Source organism: Pempheris klunzingeri, chromosome 8, assembly GCF_042242105.1.
Source record: "Pempheris klunzingeri isolate RE-2024b chromosome 8, fPemKlu1.hap1, whole genome shotgun sequence".
NCBI lineage: Eukaryota > Metazoa > Chordata > Actinopteri > Acropomatiformes > Pempheridae > Pempheris > Pempheris klunzingeri.
This window is the reverse complement of record NC_092019.1, coordinates 17,012,240-17,026,341: the sequence shown is the minus strand read 5'-3', so window position 1 is coordinate 17,026,341 and position 14,102 is coordinate 17,012,240. Positions and strand designations below refer to the sequence as shown.

Sequence of the window (14,102 nt, the reverse complement as noted above, 5' to 3'; positions counted from 1 at the left end):
TGAGCCTCCACCCTTCCACACACAAAGAAATCATAAAAATAAGACACAGACAGTGACCTACTTATCTGCTCTCCATTCAGGGACGCTGAGTTTTGGTGTGATGGAGACAGATGGACAGTTTGTCAGTGTTAGATGGACACAAATGAATGCAACAAAAGAGCAAAGCAAAACAAATCATGTTAGGTTAATGGGGGGTTAAAAACAAACAAAACAACAATAAATGATGATCACTCAAACAGAAAATACATGTACACACACACACACACACACACACACACCCACACACATGTGGTTACCTGAGCTGGCTGCGAAGAGAGGTGATCTCTCGCGTCATGCTCTGACTGCTGTCGGTGATCTCCTCCAGCTCCCGTTGCAGCTTCCTCTTCTGGGCGTTGGAGCGAGAGTTCTCCTCCTCCACCTCCTCCAGCTGCCTCTTCAGCTGCTTCAGGCGGACCATTGATTTATCCAGCTGGAGGAATGGGTGGGCGAGAAGACGACAGAGGAGGAGGGCGATGGAGGGGAAGAGGAGGAAAAGGACAGAGCGTATTGCAGGGGTCAGGGGGAAGAGGAAAGAGGGGAACAAGAAGAGAGAGGGGGACGGATATATGAAGAGAGAGATTAGTCTGGGAGCGGGAGGACTGATAGGGATCAGGAATCAGATTAAACCTGGCGGATTATCACCAATGATGTTTTTGGGAGGAGAGTCAGTGTCTCTGCAGTGGCTGAGGGATTTATTTTTCGGAGTGGAATATGCTCTATCTTCCCAATGAAGACACAGATGCCGGGGTGGAATTAGGATTAGGTTGGACTGAGCCGGATAAATCACTCATTTTAGGATGATTTTTCAACACTCTCTTTGTGCCTTGGGGCACAATTAGAACAGGCAGCTTAGCCTGACCCCCATTAAATGATTATTTCATGCCCTGTCCCTGGCTATACTATCATGTGTATCCTCTTGAGGCCCTCCGTAGCTGATAAAATCAGGGTAACATTCATTTTCTTACCTGTTCTCTGTACTGGTCTGCATGTCGTCTCTCATCTTCGGCCTGCATCATTACTTCCTTCAGTTTCTTCTCTGTCTTACGCACCAGTTTGTTGGCCATGGCTCGTTCCCTGAGAAATAACAAAGCTCAATATAAGCTACCTGTTTCGTAAAACAATTCCTCTATCAAGGTAAAACATTACTTACTAATTGTGTTTTAGGGGCATTCTGCACTTCATATTTTGGAAAACACTGCTCAATTAGTAACACTAGGATTGGTCTTATTCTAAACCAATGTACACGCCATATTTCACATTTATGACTCATTATTGGAAAATGTTGCTTAAAAGTGTGCCACCTTTAAGGTGAGTCAAAATTATGTTCATAGTGACATTTGTGTGGTGCAAAAAGGGGGCATGTGGGGAATAGGCTATATTTTAAAGGGAATTTCTTTCAAGTGTAATATCATCTGGCATGAGTGCTTCTCTCACTGTCTCTCCTGCTCCAGCTGCTCCTCCATCGACTCTATCTTGGCCTCCAGGGCGGCGACGCTGAGCCTGTGTTTGCCCCTCACTGCTCCTTCCATCTCCCCCAGTCGGGTCTTCAGCTCCTTGTTCTGCCTCTCCAGCTGCTCCCGAGCCGCCTCTGCCTTCTGGGCCAGGGTCCTTTCTCCCTGCAGCTGCACGGTTAGAGTCTCCACCTGGACCGAGGGCGGAGAGGAAATGATGATATGTGCCCACATGCACGAGAGCGAGGTGTGTGTGTGTGTGTGTGTGTGAAAGTACATCTAACGTACCTGTAGAGTCATCTTCCGTTGTCTCTCAGCTATCAGTTCAGAGTTACTCTGCTCCTCCTCCAGCTCCTCTTCCAGCTGACTGACTCGTGCATCTAACCTCCGCTTCTCCTCCAACAGCGCCGTCCTGGACAAACATACAGTTTTAGTCACACCAACACTAAAGTCCAACCAACAACACACATTTTAACATCGTATATTTGTAATAAAGTGATACTGACTTTCCAGAACTGCTGTTGACCATCTCATCAGCCACCTCGTCTCTCTCCTGCTGAGCCTGTCTCCTCTGCCTCTCTGACACAGAAAGCTCCTGCTCAGGCAAATGATTGCAGATGGGTTAAAAATGACTTACAAAACTAATATAATAACATTTTATCTCAATATTTCTGCTGGGTTTCTGTTAAATGCACACACCTCAGTGAGCTGCAGGACTTCTGCTTCTAGTGTCTGGATCTTCTTTTCGCTGTCTTTCGACTGTGTGATCACTTCATCCCGAGCCAACTTGGTCTCATCTAGTTCGCGCAGAATTTCCTTCATTTGACCCTGACAAACAGATTTGTTTTTTTTTTTTAATGTAGGCCAATGACAAGTACAGAAAATCAATGTTTATGTGTGTGGGGGGGTTCCGTTTTACCTGCAGCCTTCTTAACTGCTTCACAGCCTCCTCTTTTCCACGGGTGGACGTCTCCACCTGAGCCTCGGCTTCCTGCAGCTCTGCCTCCAGCTGCTTTTTGGACGACACGGCCTGAGAGCGCTGACTCTTCTCCTCCTCCAGCTGGATCTCCAACTCCCTCACCTAGAGTAGGAAGGAAGACATGAGAACATTGTGAGTGATCTGGAGAGAGGAACAACAGCAACATATTCTAAAGTTCCTCTCCACCATCTCTCTACCTGTTTGCTGAGCGCCCTCCTCTTCTCCTCTCCCTTCTCCTCGCTGGTGCTTATCTCCCTCTCAAACTGAGCCTTGAGTGCCTGCAGGGTGACCTCCAGCCTCAGCCTCGAGTTCTCTGCCTCTGACAGCTCCTCCTCCAGCTCCTGCGTCTGGACTCGCAGATTCTGGGCTTCTGTTTCTAAAGTCCTCCGGGTCCGCTCCAGCTCGTGTACCTGACACATGAGCAGATAAGGATGTGGTGACTCACTGAAGACTGAGACAGATAAACAGCTAAGGGCCCACATGAGGATGACTCTTACGTTTTTGCCGACATCGTCCTGCTGGTTTACAAGCTGTTCCATTTCCAGACGGAGCTGCTTGTTGGTCCTCTCTAGCTCTTCCTTCTCTTCCTCGATGTCCTACAGATGGAAACACAGAGGAAGTTTAATCACCACGATCACAGATACATAAACATTCTTGCCCTGTCTGCTCTCAAATAGTTTACCTGCAGGGCTCGGGAAAGTACCAGACATCTTGACTCCTTCTCTCGACTGTCTGCTTCCGCTCTGTCCCTTTCCTCCTCCAGCCGAGCGCTCACTGCCTTCTCCTCTGCTAGACACTGAGGGGGGGGGGGTGGAGGAGACAAAGTTAGAGGTCAAGCTGAGACATTTCAGGAATATCTGCTCAGATATTTTTTCGCCTGTAGAAGAAGAATGATGTTCTGACCTGATCGAACTTCTTCTGCCTCTTCTCCAGGGCCGTGCAATTCTGTCTCTCTCTCTGCAGGGCAAGCATCACGTCCTCTATCTCCTCCCTCAGTCGCTCCCTCTGCCTCTCCACTCTCTCCTTCTCCTCCTCCTTCTGTCGCTCCCTCTGAATGGCGCTGTCCAGCTCTCTCTGGAGTTTCCTGCGTGCCTCCTCTCCAGCTTCCACTGCAGTATTTACCTCCTCTGTCTGCTTGCGGAGCTCTGCCAGCTGCAGAGGCGGAGCAGAGAGGCGTTTAATGTTATGGATGTGTTTTATTGAAACTTAAAAACAATAACCATCCGACCATCAGTTTGACATTGCTGGTCTACTTTGGATATTGTAAATTCTTTTTTATCATGCATTGTGAAGTCTTTTTGTGATTCGTATTGTATTTCATGCTTAATTTTGATTTTTTTTTTTTTTGCTGCTGTGAACCTACATAAATTCAATGACTGACATTCATTTCAAAAGAGAAGTTCCAGAGTGAAACAAAGCCTGCGTGGGTTGATTTACCTGCTGGGTATGAGTCTGAATCTGCCGGGTCAACTCTTTGGCTCTCTCTTCCTCCTCTTCGAGTCTTTCCATCAGTCCGTTTTTCTCCTCCTCCAGTGCTCTCACCCTCGAGCCCAGGGCCATCTTTTGACGAGTTTCATCCTGCAGCAATTCCTGAGAGACGACAAGAATGTCAACCGAGGTCTGGTGACAGTCTGCATGTGTGGGTGTTTCTGAGTCAGGACTGGAGCCAATTCTTTTATTTTCCATAATTCAAGAGGAGGCTTTTCTTCAAGATGCTTTAAAAACTATTGCAGTTCTCTTAATTAAAGGAGAAAGTGCTACAAGCATCAGCTTGCTAGCTAAAGCTAAAATCAAACCTGACCCCACCCTGCTGTTTGTGTGTGTTTCACTTTACCTTTGCATCATGCAGCTGACTCTCCAGGCTGCTGACCTCTTTCGAGAGCCGAAGGGATTTAGTGTCAGAGGAGGACAAATTGCTGGAGAGAGTCTCAATCTCACACTGGAAAAGACAGAGAGGGGAAGTGAATTTAACACACAAAACCCGAGATGATCTCTTTATTGCAAAACCAGAATTTGCTTTTGTTCAAAAGATACAAAGCAAGACCTATTTGAACAGACAAAATTAACAACTAAACCGATGAACTTAAGGTTTATTATCAGTGGGTTTGTATGCATTTGCACCTGTAGCTTGTGCACTCGGTCTTCCCTCTCCTCCCTCTCTCTGTCAGCCTGAGCCAGTCGTGCGCTGAGCTCCTGCAGCTGACCCTCGGCCCTCTTGCGGCCTCTCTCGCTCTCCGTGCGGCCTGCTTGGAGGCTCTTGAGCTCGGAGGTCAAATTCTGCCGCTCTTCCTCCAGCACTGCCTTGGCCTTCTCAAGGGACTGACGTGCCTGAGAGAAAATGTGGGAGACACACGATGAGCGACTTCTTACATGTGTGTGTTTTTCAATGTGTGTGTGTTCCACTTACTCTCTTGCTATTGTCCAGCTGCTCCTGGAGGTTGTCGATGGCAGCACTGTGTTTCACTCTGAGCTCTGATAGCTGAGCCTCGTGGCGGCGAGTCTCCTCTTCAACACATCGCTGGAGCTCATTTAACTCCGCCTCCCGACGAGACCTGAAGACGGAGGAGGCCAAAGTGGCGTTAAAAATATTCAATATTAATTTTAATTAAATAATCTTTAATTTAATTAATTTAATTAAAATCTTACCCTTTCATTATACTTTCTTAAAAGGTGAAAACCTATTTTTTAATCACAATTTACATTTGCATCACTTACCTCAGCTCCTGCTGGGCAGCTGTGGTGTCCAGTGTGTCCTCCAGCTCAGTTCTCAAAGCCTCCAGCTCCTCGCCCAGGTCTCGCTTCTGTTTCTCAGCCCTTTCCCTCATTCCTCGTTCATTCTCCACTTCCTCCTTCAGCTCAGAAACCTGGGACATGGCCTCCCTCAGCGCCCTTTGAGCTTCTGCACGACGTGCTCCTTCCTCCTCCAACCTGACGGAAACAGAGAAAGACAGATGAATAAAGGGTGGTGTTGTGTGAACAATCAAGCTTTTCTTCGTGTTGCTGTGTCTCACCGGCCCTGCAGGATGGTGATTTCCTTCTCCTTCTGAGCCAGACTACCCCTCAGCTCGGCGGCCAGCATGCCCAGGTCAGACAGTTGCTCCTGGGCCTCCACCGACTCGCTCTCCATCCTCCTCCTCCACTTCTCCTGCTCCAGACGACCCTGCTCCTCGCGCTTCAGACGCTCTGCACACAGTTGTAAAAGCGACACATTATATACACATTCCTGTTGCTATGGCTAAGATGATAGTGATAAGTATTTTGTTTAAAGGTCCTACATACGACATTCAGAGCATCAATATATGAGCAAACAATAATTTGCTATGCAAAGATGCAGTGGATTAATGGTGTCCTGAGCCTCTGTGTGTGCTGTAATCCGAGCTTCTCTGGTCTTTGTTTTGGTAGCCGGGACGGCCACGCGTGCGTGTTAGTGCATGTGAGAGTGTGAAACGTTCAGCTGAAAGCAGCCTTTCGAAAACTTTGGTTAAAACAGTTCTCCATAAGACACTACATCACAAGCCATAAAGATTGGAATATAATTAAAAATGCTCCAACAAATGTAGAGACATATTTTATTAATATAATTAAAAATCAGCTTCCCAACAAAAAACATGGTTCCCATATATATATATATATATATATATATATATATAAATCTGTTACTGGATATACCAGACAATACTTTTTATATCAAAAATAAATGGGAGCTGGAGTTAAATATTATAATCAAAGATGGAGAATGGGAAACAATGTGCATTGGATGTCATAAGGGTATTAATAGTAACATGTGGAAGGAGTTTGATTGGAAGATAGACAACCCAGATGCAATAAACTGCTGGAGAAAATGTGGAATGGTTGGCGATCACTCGCACATATTTTGGGATTGCCCAATGATGCCTCCTTTTTGGAAGGGGGTAAAGAGAGAGATAGATAAAGTTATGGGAACTGATTTACTATTCACCCCAAGCCAATTTCTTTTAGATCTAACTCCTGAAGACATGTACACCAGAGAACCTATTACATATACTCTTGATGACGGCTAGGAAAATGGTGACAATAAATTGGATGAACCCACAGCCACCTACAGTGGCACAGTGGAAACAGAAGTTGAGGGAGGTGTATGAAATGGAGGCCTTAACTGCTCAATTACAATTGAAGGCTGATGTCTTTGTGAGGAGGTGGCTACCTATAGCAAGATACCTCTATAACTGAGGGGAACCCCACACTATGTTGTAATGTCTTAACTGTCCATTAATTTCACTTATTGATATTAAGTTTTCTGGGCCCCAAAAGGGTTTTATATGTAATATATAGTCTGTGATGTTGTCAAGGAGTGTTCTGTTCTGTAGTGTATCTTTCTATGTTTAATAAAAATAAAGTTACAAAAAAAAACAGTTCTCCATCGACTCCACTTGAACTGTAAAAATCAATATTAAATAAGAGCTAAAATGTACATCCTCTTGCTTGCCTCATCTAGTTACCTCATCACTTGACATTGCTCACAAAGAGTAACTAAATTCAGTTATTCACCACATTAGTAGTTATTTGTCTTGCGCACATTTGTTTTGATCTGAAATCTTGGTGTTCTAGTGCGCCTACTATTGCCTCTGAATATCTTCTATTGAACCTTTAATACTGAGTGATTGTGTTTCACAATTATTCACTCATTTTCAACAGAAAAGTTGATAAAAATATTTTTTAAACGAACAGAATACCCCCAAAAATAATTTCAATGCCATCACAGCACACAATCGAAGCAGAAGGACTGATCACCACTTTGACAAAAGCAGTTACACTTTTACACACTATTACACTTGTAGGTTGCCAGTGGAAGGACATTAAGACAGTTACCCTCTAGGTCAGCGATGACAGCCTCCTGTTTGTTCTTGAGTTTGTTCAGACTTTTTGTCTTCTCCTCTTCTTCAGTGAGCTGATCAGTCACCTCACTCAGACGCTCCTCAAACAGTTTCTTTTCCTGCTCAGAGAAAAATAACAATACACCGTCGGATAATGAAACGTGTATTAAAACATGTACACAATGCTGCTCAAAACAAATTTGCCATTTGACATTTAAGTTGGAGCATCTTATCTTATCTTTTAATGTGACGCCCACCTTGCTGAGTCTGTCCCTCTGCTCCACTGCATTCAGCAGGTCTGTTTCTAGACTCTTCACTTTGGTCTCCAAGGAGACCTTCTCCAGCAGGAGGCGCTGTCGGGCACTTTCCTCCTCCTCTAACTGCTCCTCCAAGTCCTTTTGAGGAGAGAAAATTTTGTAACAAGCATTGAAGGTAAAGGCAGCCTTAATGTAACTTCAGTGTTCACGTAAAGTTGGAGATTTTTCTTTCTGGTTTTATGAATAAGCAAATCTGCCAGAAAAAAAAAGATCAGTCAGTCAGCATTAGTTTCTGTTTACATATTTCTGGTTCACTGATCTCCTAACCTGTATATTCTGCTGCATCCTCTTCTTCTCGTTGGTCAGCTGCACACCTCTCTCCTCCTCTTCCTCCAATCGACTCTCAAGCTCGCCCAACACTTCTTCCAGTTCTTGTTTCCGACTGGCCAACCTGGCCCTCATCTCCTCTGCCTCTGCAAACAGCTCTGCTTCTGCCTGCAGCTGGTCAGCCAGCACTGCCTTCTCCTCCAGGAGCTAGAATGTGACAAAAAAAGCAGGAGTAATGAGGCACGGTGTGCTTTTCATTATGCTAAGGTCTCTCCTCGCCTCCCTCACTCGCGCCTCTTCGCTGTGTCCTAGCACCTCCCTGCATGGATGTGAGAGATGCGATGAAGAGACGCGGGGAAGGAGGAAGCTGCCAAATGAAAAATCCTTGGTTCTAATGTGTCAGCCTTAAGCAACGTCAGTGACATATGACATGCTGCACAGTTGTATTACCTTTAAAACTGCGTGCCACATGTGGCATTTATACGTCACAACACTTGATAAAAGACTTCATAAAAGACAGCATCTGTGTTCCCTCAGTCTACGCTCCTCCAAAAGCCTCCTCTCTCCTTGAGGTGCATCCATGATGATGGAGGGAATGAGCAGGAGGGAGGGCACGACCAAGCATAAGTCAACATAATGAAATCACCCACTGATTGATAGCAGAGGGGGGTGTGGGGGGCAGGTGGGGACAGGCAGCAGAAAGAGGTGGAGGTTTGTTTACCTGAGCATGTTTCCTGTCCAGCTCTGTGTAATCCTGTTCCACTCGGGTGAGATTATCCTTGGCCTTCTGCAGCTGCGCTTCCCTAACCTGGATCTCCTCGTCTTGTCGGGTTACCTGCAGCAGGGGCTTCACCTGGTTGGCAACGAACACGGGTCAATAGGTCAATGGGAAGGACGTCCCCATTTCTGTCAAACTGAAGCAGTTGTTGGTGACTTGCGGCCCCTTTCAGCCAGTTAAGAGGAGTGAGGAGTCAGCAGTCAATGACGGTAACAGTCAGTGAGAGGTCATTTAGCATAAACGTACACAAAAAAAAAAGGCTGATTGGTCCGGTAGTTTTTGAGATTAGCCAGACAGATGCGTGCGCACACACCACTGTCATATCTCAGCACAGGTTTATTTAAACAACACAAGTTTTCTGGTGAAATCAGTGAGTCCTTGCAGATGTGTTTCATGTCTATGATGTTATGCAGTTGAGTACCTTGGTGAACAGCCGCCACCACTGCCAGTTCCTGAGTTTGAGGTAAGCAGCACAGTTTCTCTGCATCACCCTCAGAGCGCTCAGCTGCTGTTGCTTCTTCAGAAAAGCTCTGAGACGTAATGAAAAAATACCACAATTGATAAGGCATATTTTAATGTTTTTACGCTACTTTTCATTTTTAATGCATGATGTAAATCACTCTGAATTGTCTTCCTGTACGAAATACACTCCACAAATAAACTATCCTGGCCTTAGTCTTATTACAGATGATGAATCAATGAATATTATCTTTTTATTATTACCACTAATTAGTTAGCCTCCATTGTTAAACTCTACCTTTATTATTCATGTTGCTAAGCTGTGCCAAATACCTGTCAATGCTACTGCAATTCCTGAGTCACTGATAGGGGCTAACAAAAGATTAAATATTGATGCTCCTTTAAGAGCGAAATACAAAACTGCCTCCTAAACAGCAGCAAGCAAACACTCCTTACAGAGAAACCCTACCAGTGTCATGCGCTTGTCTTCTCATGCGCCTTTAGTTTCATTTAATAAAGAAGTGATGGTTGACCATGCGATGATTCAAGTTAAATCCAGCCAGTTCATGTATTACAAATACTAAACATGACAGGAACAGGAAAACAAACTCAGTACTGTCAAAACATGTAAAATAGTCTTGTGTAGCAAACTAAAAACGAAATAAATTTGTATCTATTATATGTCTCTCTCTCTGCTAATGTTTACTCTGGGGTAAAACTCTTACTTGCGTGCGAGGTAGCCTCTGGCTGAGCTCTGGAAGCGTATGATGGTGTCAGTGATCTTTAGGTCTCTTTCTTCTTCCAGGTGAGCCAGGACTCCAGCTCTGAAGAAGACTTTACTCTGACCCACCCTGAACAGGTTGTGATCCAGTTCCAAAGCTCTGATCTGAACGAGGAAACAGAGTCCAGTTAACAGCGCTTGGAGGTTGACCTCATTTGAATAACTGTATGCTGCGTTGCATGCTTATAGCTGCTGAAAAACGACTCACCATGAGCTCTGATGCCTGTTTGCCGTCCATGAAGGTGCGAGGAATAGCATTAGGAGTCAGGATCTCATATCTGGAAGACAAGTGTGATTTTGTAAGTGTGTGTGTTCAGGTAAGAGACACATGACTGAGAAGGTGTAGTAAGGGTCATTAGCAGGTGCCAGAGAAAGTGCTTGATGAAGCATTTAGTGTGTGTGAGAAAAGGCAAGGACAGATGGTTATGAAAGGTAGTTGACTCGAGTCTGTTGTCCAGTTTCTTTTGTGATACAAAAATACACACACACACACACACACACGCACCTCTGTCTGAACTCCTGGAATGGGATGCGGTTTGGGAAGCCTTGTCTGCAGATACGGATCCCCTCAAGAACCCCATTACACCTCAGCTGGTCCAAAACCAGGTGAGGGGCCAGCTTACCGGCCTGAGAGAGACCGGAGGGGAGACAAAGGAAGGGAGGGTGACAGACAAGCAGACAAGAGAAAGCACAGAGTGAAAAGAATGGAAAATTTCTTCCTTTTTCCTGCCATTGTTTTCTTGTCTCTACACGTCTGTCCCTTTCTCCCTCATCTAGTCCCACCGTCTTACCCTCTTCTCGTGGTTGGGGATGATGCAGCGGAGGAAGTTGGGGTTGGTGTTCCTCAGCGTGGCCATCAGCTTTGTGAGAGACTCCTTGTAAAGCTGACCGACGGTCCTGAACATTCCCTTCTTGGTCTTCAGTCCTGCTGCTCCGAAGCTGACCGGACCGCTGTTCTCTCCTGACGACACCTGGTCCAGCCCCACGATCCTGTCCACTGGATGAAAACACACAGCAGGGACTCACTTTCAGCAGCAAGAATCAATTTGGTGGAGTGAAAAGAGGGTTTGCCAGATTTGATTTGGCATGGTCATCTCTGAGTGAATGCCATATTAATGCCATGACATTATGAGTTCACACCTGGTTTCACATCTGCTATCAAGCCTCTGAACAGACGAGAAACAATGGATTAGAGATACATTCATATCGTGTCAAAACCAGTACCAACAGCTCACATTTGCACACCCATGTCGGCCAGTAAGATACACATACACAGTCTTAGTACAGTGCAGGTGCATGACACGTTTTCTAGCTTGACTTTGAACACATTTAGACAGACATGACTACAGGTTTGTCTATCTATAAATAAACAATCATGAGGATTTTTATTGATTTTTACTGATTATCTGAGTGATGTACTGTTCTCTTAATAAAATGTCGTGCAATTGACAATTCCATAATCAGCCAAACATCTATATTAGTAATACTATTAGACAAATACTGAGTTTTCAATTAAAAGCTATTGAAATGTTGGTACTGTTGCCAATATGTTGCATCTCTAAAGCTCATTCAGGATCACATTTCTGCCTGCAGATGGTTGGTTTTCATAAATTTGCTCCAGTTGTTTGTGGCAGTTTTGTGCAGCACAACTCTTGAGTGATCCTGAATGTGGTTTTTGTGAATAATTGAGAGCATGCTGCTACATTGAAACTGTCCAATTTCTACAAAACCAAGGTAAAATACTTCTTTATAAGTGGAAAAAGCCACATCATACAAGCACTGTCACTAAGAGGAAAAACTTGGTGAAAGAGCAAAGAGAGAACTGAGCTAAGAGCACAGTGACAACATGATAAAATAATTAAAAACAGCTTATGACACTACAGCACAAATGAAAGGTCATAAAAAGGCACACTACAATCAAAAACTGGGCGAACAAAGGAGTGGTGTAAGCACAGGTGGGAGTGAGGAACGCAAGCGTGCCACGCAGAGGAGGAGAAAAACCTACTGTCGGAGCCATTAGCCTGTAGGGTGGCATAGGAGTCAAAGAAGTACACACGAGGAAGAGTTTGAATATCTGATGCAGGAAGAAGGAAGGCACAGGGAGAAAAATAAGAGGGAAGGAAAGAGGGTGAGCAGCAGAGAGGGAAGAGAAAAGAACAGAGGAAAATGGGACAAGAGCAAGATAACAAAGGAGAGAACAAGAAGGATGAAGAACAATGAGGTGAGGGGAAAGTGAGAGACAGCAGATGGATAGAGAAGATGTTGCATGATAGAGAAAGAAAAGAGAGAGAAATACAGTAAAGTTAGTACATTTTAGAGCAGCGGGCTGAAAAGAAAAATTCTTCCAGTTAGAAGTACATTAATAAAATGTTCACATACTGTACACATATGTAGTATACTAAATAAAAGGTTGAATGTGCACGGTAGTGAATGAAAGAGAGTAAGTTTCAGTCTCACCCTCCTTCCATAGCTCTGAGACAAAATGATCAGACGACTGATGGAGAAGAGACGCCACGTTGTCATTCAGAGGATCCATGTTCTTCACTAACCAGTCATTTGCCTTGTAGTCCACCTGAGAGACATTACAGAGTAAGCAGGGGACATTTTTGACTTGGTTCCTTTGAACGGGAAAGATATCAAACATGGGCAATGTTAAAAAGATGGATGGATGGATACCTTGCCAGCATAATGAATGATGGAGAAGTCAGCTTCCCCGCGTGGCTGCTTTGATCGGAAGTATTTTGGATGGGTGCCTTGCTCTGCAGACAGCTTCTCCACAAATGAGCGGTCTGTTGCCCGGGGAAACCAGCACTCCTCATCGAGCAGGGCCAGAACACCAGGCGGATGGGTCTGGCAGAGGAAGACAACAATATTTATTGTGAATCAAAGCAGAGTGTGAGCTTGCATGTTTGTTGTTTCTGTTTATAGGCCTTGATTCTCTTTCACTGACTGAACTCAACAGGGTCTCTAGGCCACGGGTTGACTCTGAACCTCATGTTGTTTTCAACTATTTCTATGGAAAGTAAATCTGGGCATCAGCATCTATATTCTCATCATGTAGCAAGTAATAACATGTGAGTTTTTGCTTTTACGTACTGGTCTCTCGATGAGGTCAATGCAGGGCTGTAAGTCCAGGCCAAAGTCGATGAAGTTCCACTCAATGCCCTCCCTCTGGTACTCCTCCTGCTCCAAGATGAACATGGTGTGGTTGAAGAGCTGCTGCAGCTTCTCGTTTGTGTAGTTGATACACAGCTGCTCAAAGGAGTTCAGCTGCAGAGGAGGGATTTAGAAAAGCAAACAAATATTCATTAAAATCAGTAATGAATTAAATGTAAACTATGGAAGAACATGTGCACCCTTGTGTGTGAGGACACTGCACTGAATGCAACCACCATCACTTCATTCCTATAATATATAAGACCTGCTGGAACCCAAACCTGTCCTCACAATAGTAGAAATAAAGAATAAAGTAAAAAAATTAAATAGCTCTTATCACTAACTTTTATCACCTTTTCACAATCATATTAGAGCAAAATTCTGGGGTAAGGCAAAAGTCCACCATCATCCCTGCTGTTGCTACTGGAAACAAACAAACCAATATCACATGAACAAACCTGGAAGATCTCAAATCCAGCGATGTCAAGGATTCCTATGAAGGAGGCTCCCTGTCTCTGTCTGCGGTCCAGAGCTCTGTTGATCCTGTGGACCAGCCACCTGAACAGACGCTCATATGTGGCCTTCGCCAAGGCCTCCACAGCGAAGTCCGCCTACAGGAGGAAGGATGCACTGTTAGACACACTCCACAGGGGAAAATATCTATTTGTCTGTATGAGTACAAATATCTATGCACATAAAATCTGACCTGCTCTTTCGTCTGGGCCTTCTGCACATACTCTCGACCCACTTTGATCCTGGGAGTGAGGATGGCCCGGGTGAACTCCAGCACGTTGATGCCCAGCAGATGGCACAGTTTCTGAGCAGCCGTGTTATCGGGCATTGAGGCCTGGTCCTGGTTCTTCTCCTTCATGAAGGAAATGTTCCCAAACTGGAGCACAGCAGAGATCACCTTAAGCATGGCTGTGGAGAGGTAAGACAAGGAGAGAGGAAGGTGATTTATAGCAAGGATCAAATCTGCAAAGAGTAAACTACTTTCTCTCTCCTCTATCATCCTTTGTCTT

The 14,102-nt window shown here is 44.8% G+C and overlaps 1 protein-coding gene across 2 annotated transcripts in view; it reads right to left on the bottom strand.

Moving 5' to 3' along the window:
• The window catches only part of myh14 (myosin, heavy chain 14, non-muscle), a 28,430-nt gene that overhangs the window by 1,421 nt on the left and 12,907 nt on the right, over positions 1–14,102 (bottom strand). The window contains exons 12-44 of one of the 2 annotated variants that reach the window (XM_070835261.1): positions 13,787–14,001; positions 13,539–13,691; positions 13,021–13,194; positions 12,601–12,774; positions 12,382–12,496; positions 11,930–11,998; positions 10,716–10,921; positions 10,430–10,551; positions 10,133–10,202; positions 9,869–10,029; positions 9,106–9,214; positions 8,628–8,759; positions 7,907–8,113; positions 7,580–7,717; positions 7,318–7,441; positions 5,481–5,652; positions 5,185–5,397; positions 4,877–5,021; positions 4,591–4,797; positions 4,304–4,408; positions 3,907–4,059; positions 3,373–3,621; positions 3,152–3,265; positions 2,967–3,065; positions 2,667–2,879; positions 2,410–2,571; positions 2,190–2,318; positions 1,997–2,085; positions 1,779–1,902; positions 1,474–1,682; positions 1,005–1,113; positions 297–469; positions 62–85 (exon numbers count right to left, since the gene is read on the bottom strand). In XM_070835261.1, coding sequence (XP_070691362.1) covers positions 62–85; positions 297–469; positions 1,005–1,113; positions 1,474–1,682; positions 1,779–1,902; positions 1,997–2,085; positions 2,190–2,318; positions 2,410–2,571; positions 2,667–2,879; positions 2,967–3,065; positions 3,152–3,265; positions 3,373–3,621; positions 3,907–4,059; positions 4,304–4,408; positions 4,591–4,797; positions 4,877–5,021; positions 5,185–5,397; positions 5,481–5,652; positions 7,318–7,441; positions 7,580–7,717; positions 7,907–8,113; positions 8,628–8,759; positions 9,106–9,214; positions 9,869–10,029; positions 10,133–10,202; positions 10,430–10,551; positions 10,716–10,921; positions 11,930–11,998; positions 12,382–12,496; positions 12,601–12,774; positions 13,021–13,194; positions 13,539–13,691; positions 13,787–14,001 — 4,858 coding nt within the window. The remainder of the gene's footprint in view (positions 1–61; positions 86–296; positions 470–1,004; positions 1,114–1,473; positions 1,683–1,778; positions 1,903–1,996; positions 2,086–2,189; positions 2,319–2,409; positions 2,572–2,666; positions 2,880–2,966; positions 3,066–3,151; positions 3,266–3,372; positions 3,622–3,906; positions 4,060–4,303; positions 4,409–4,590; positions 4,798–4,876; positions 5,022–5,184; positions 5,398–5,480; positions 5,653–7,317; positions 7,442–7,579; positions 7,718–7,906; positions 8,114–8,627; positions 8,760–9,105; positions 9,215–9,868; positions 10,030–10,132; positions 10,203–10,429; positions 10,552–10,715; positions 10,922–11,929; positions 11,999–12,381; positions 12,497–12,600; positions 12,775–13,020; positions 13,195–13,538; positions 13,692–13,786; positions 14,002–14,102) is intronic. The other variant, XM_070835262.1, reaches the window with a different exon arrangement.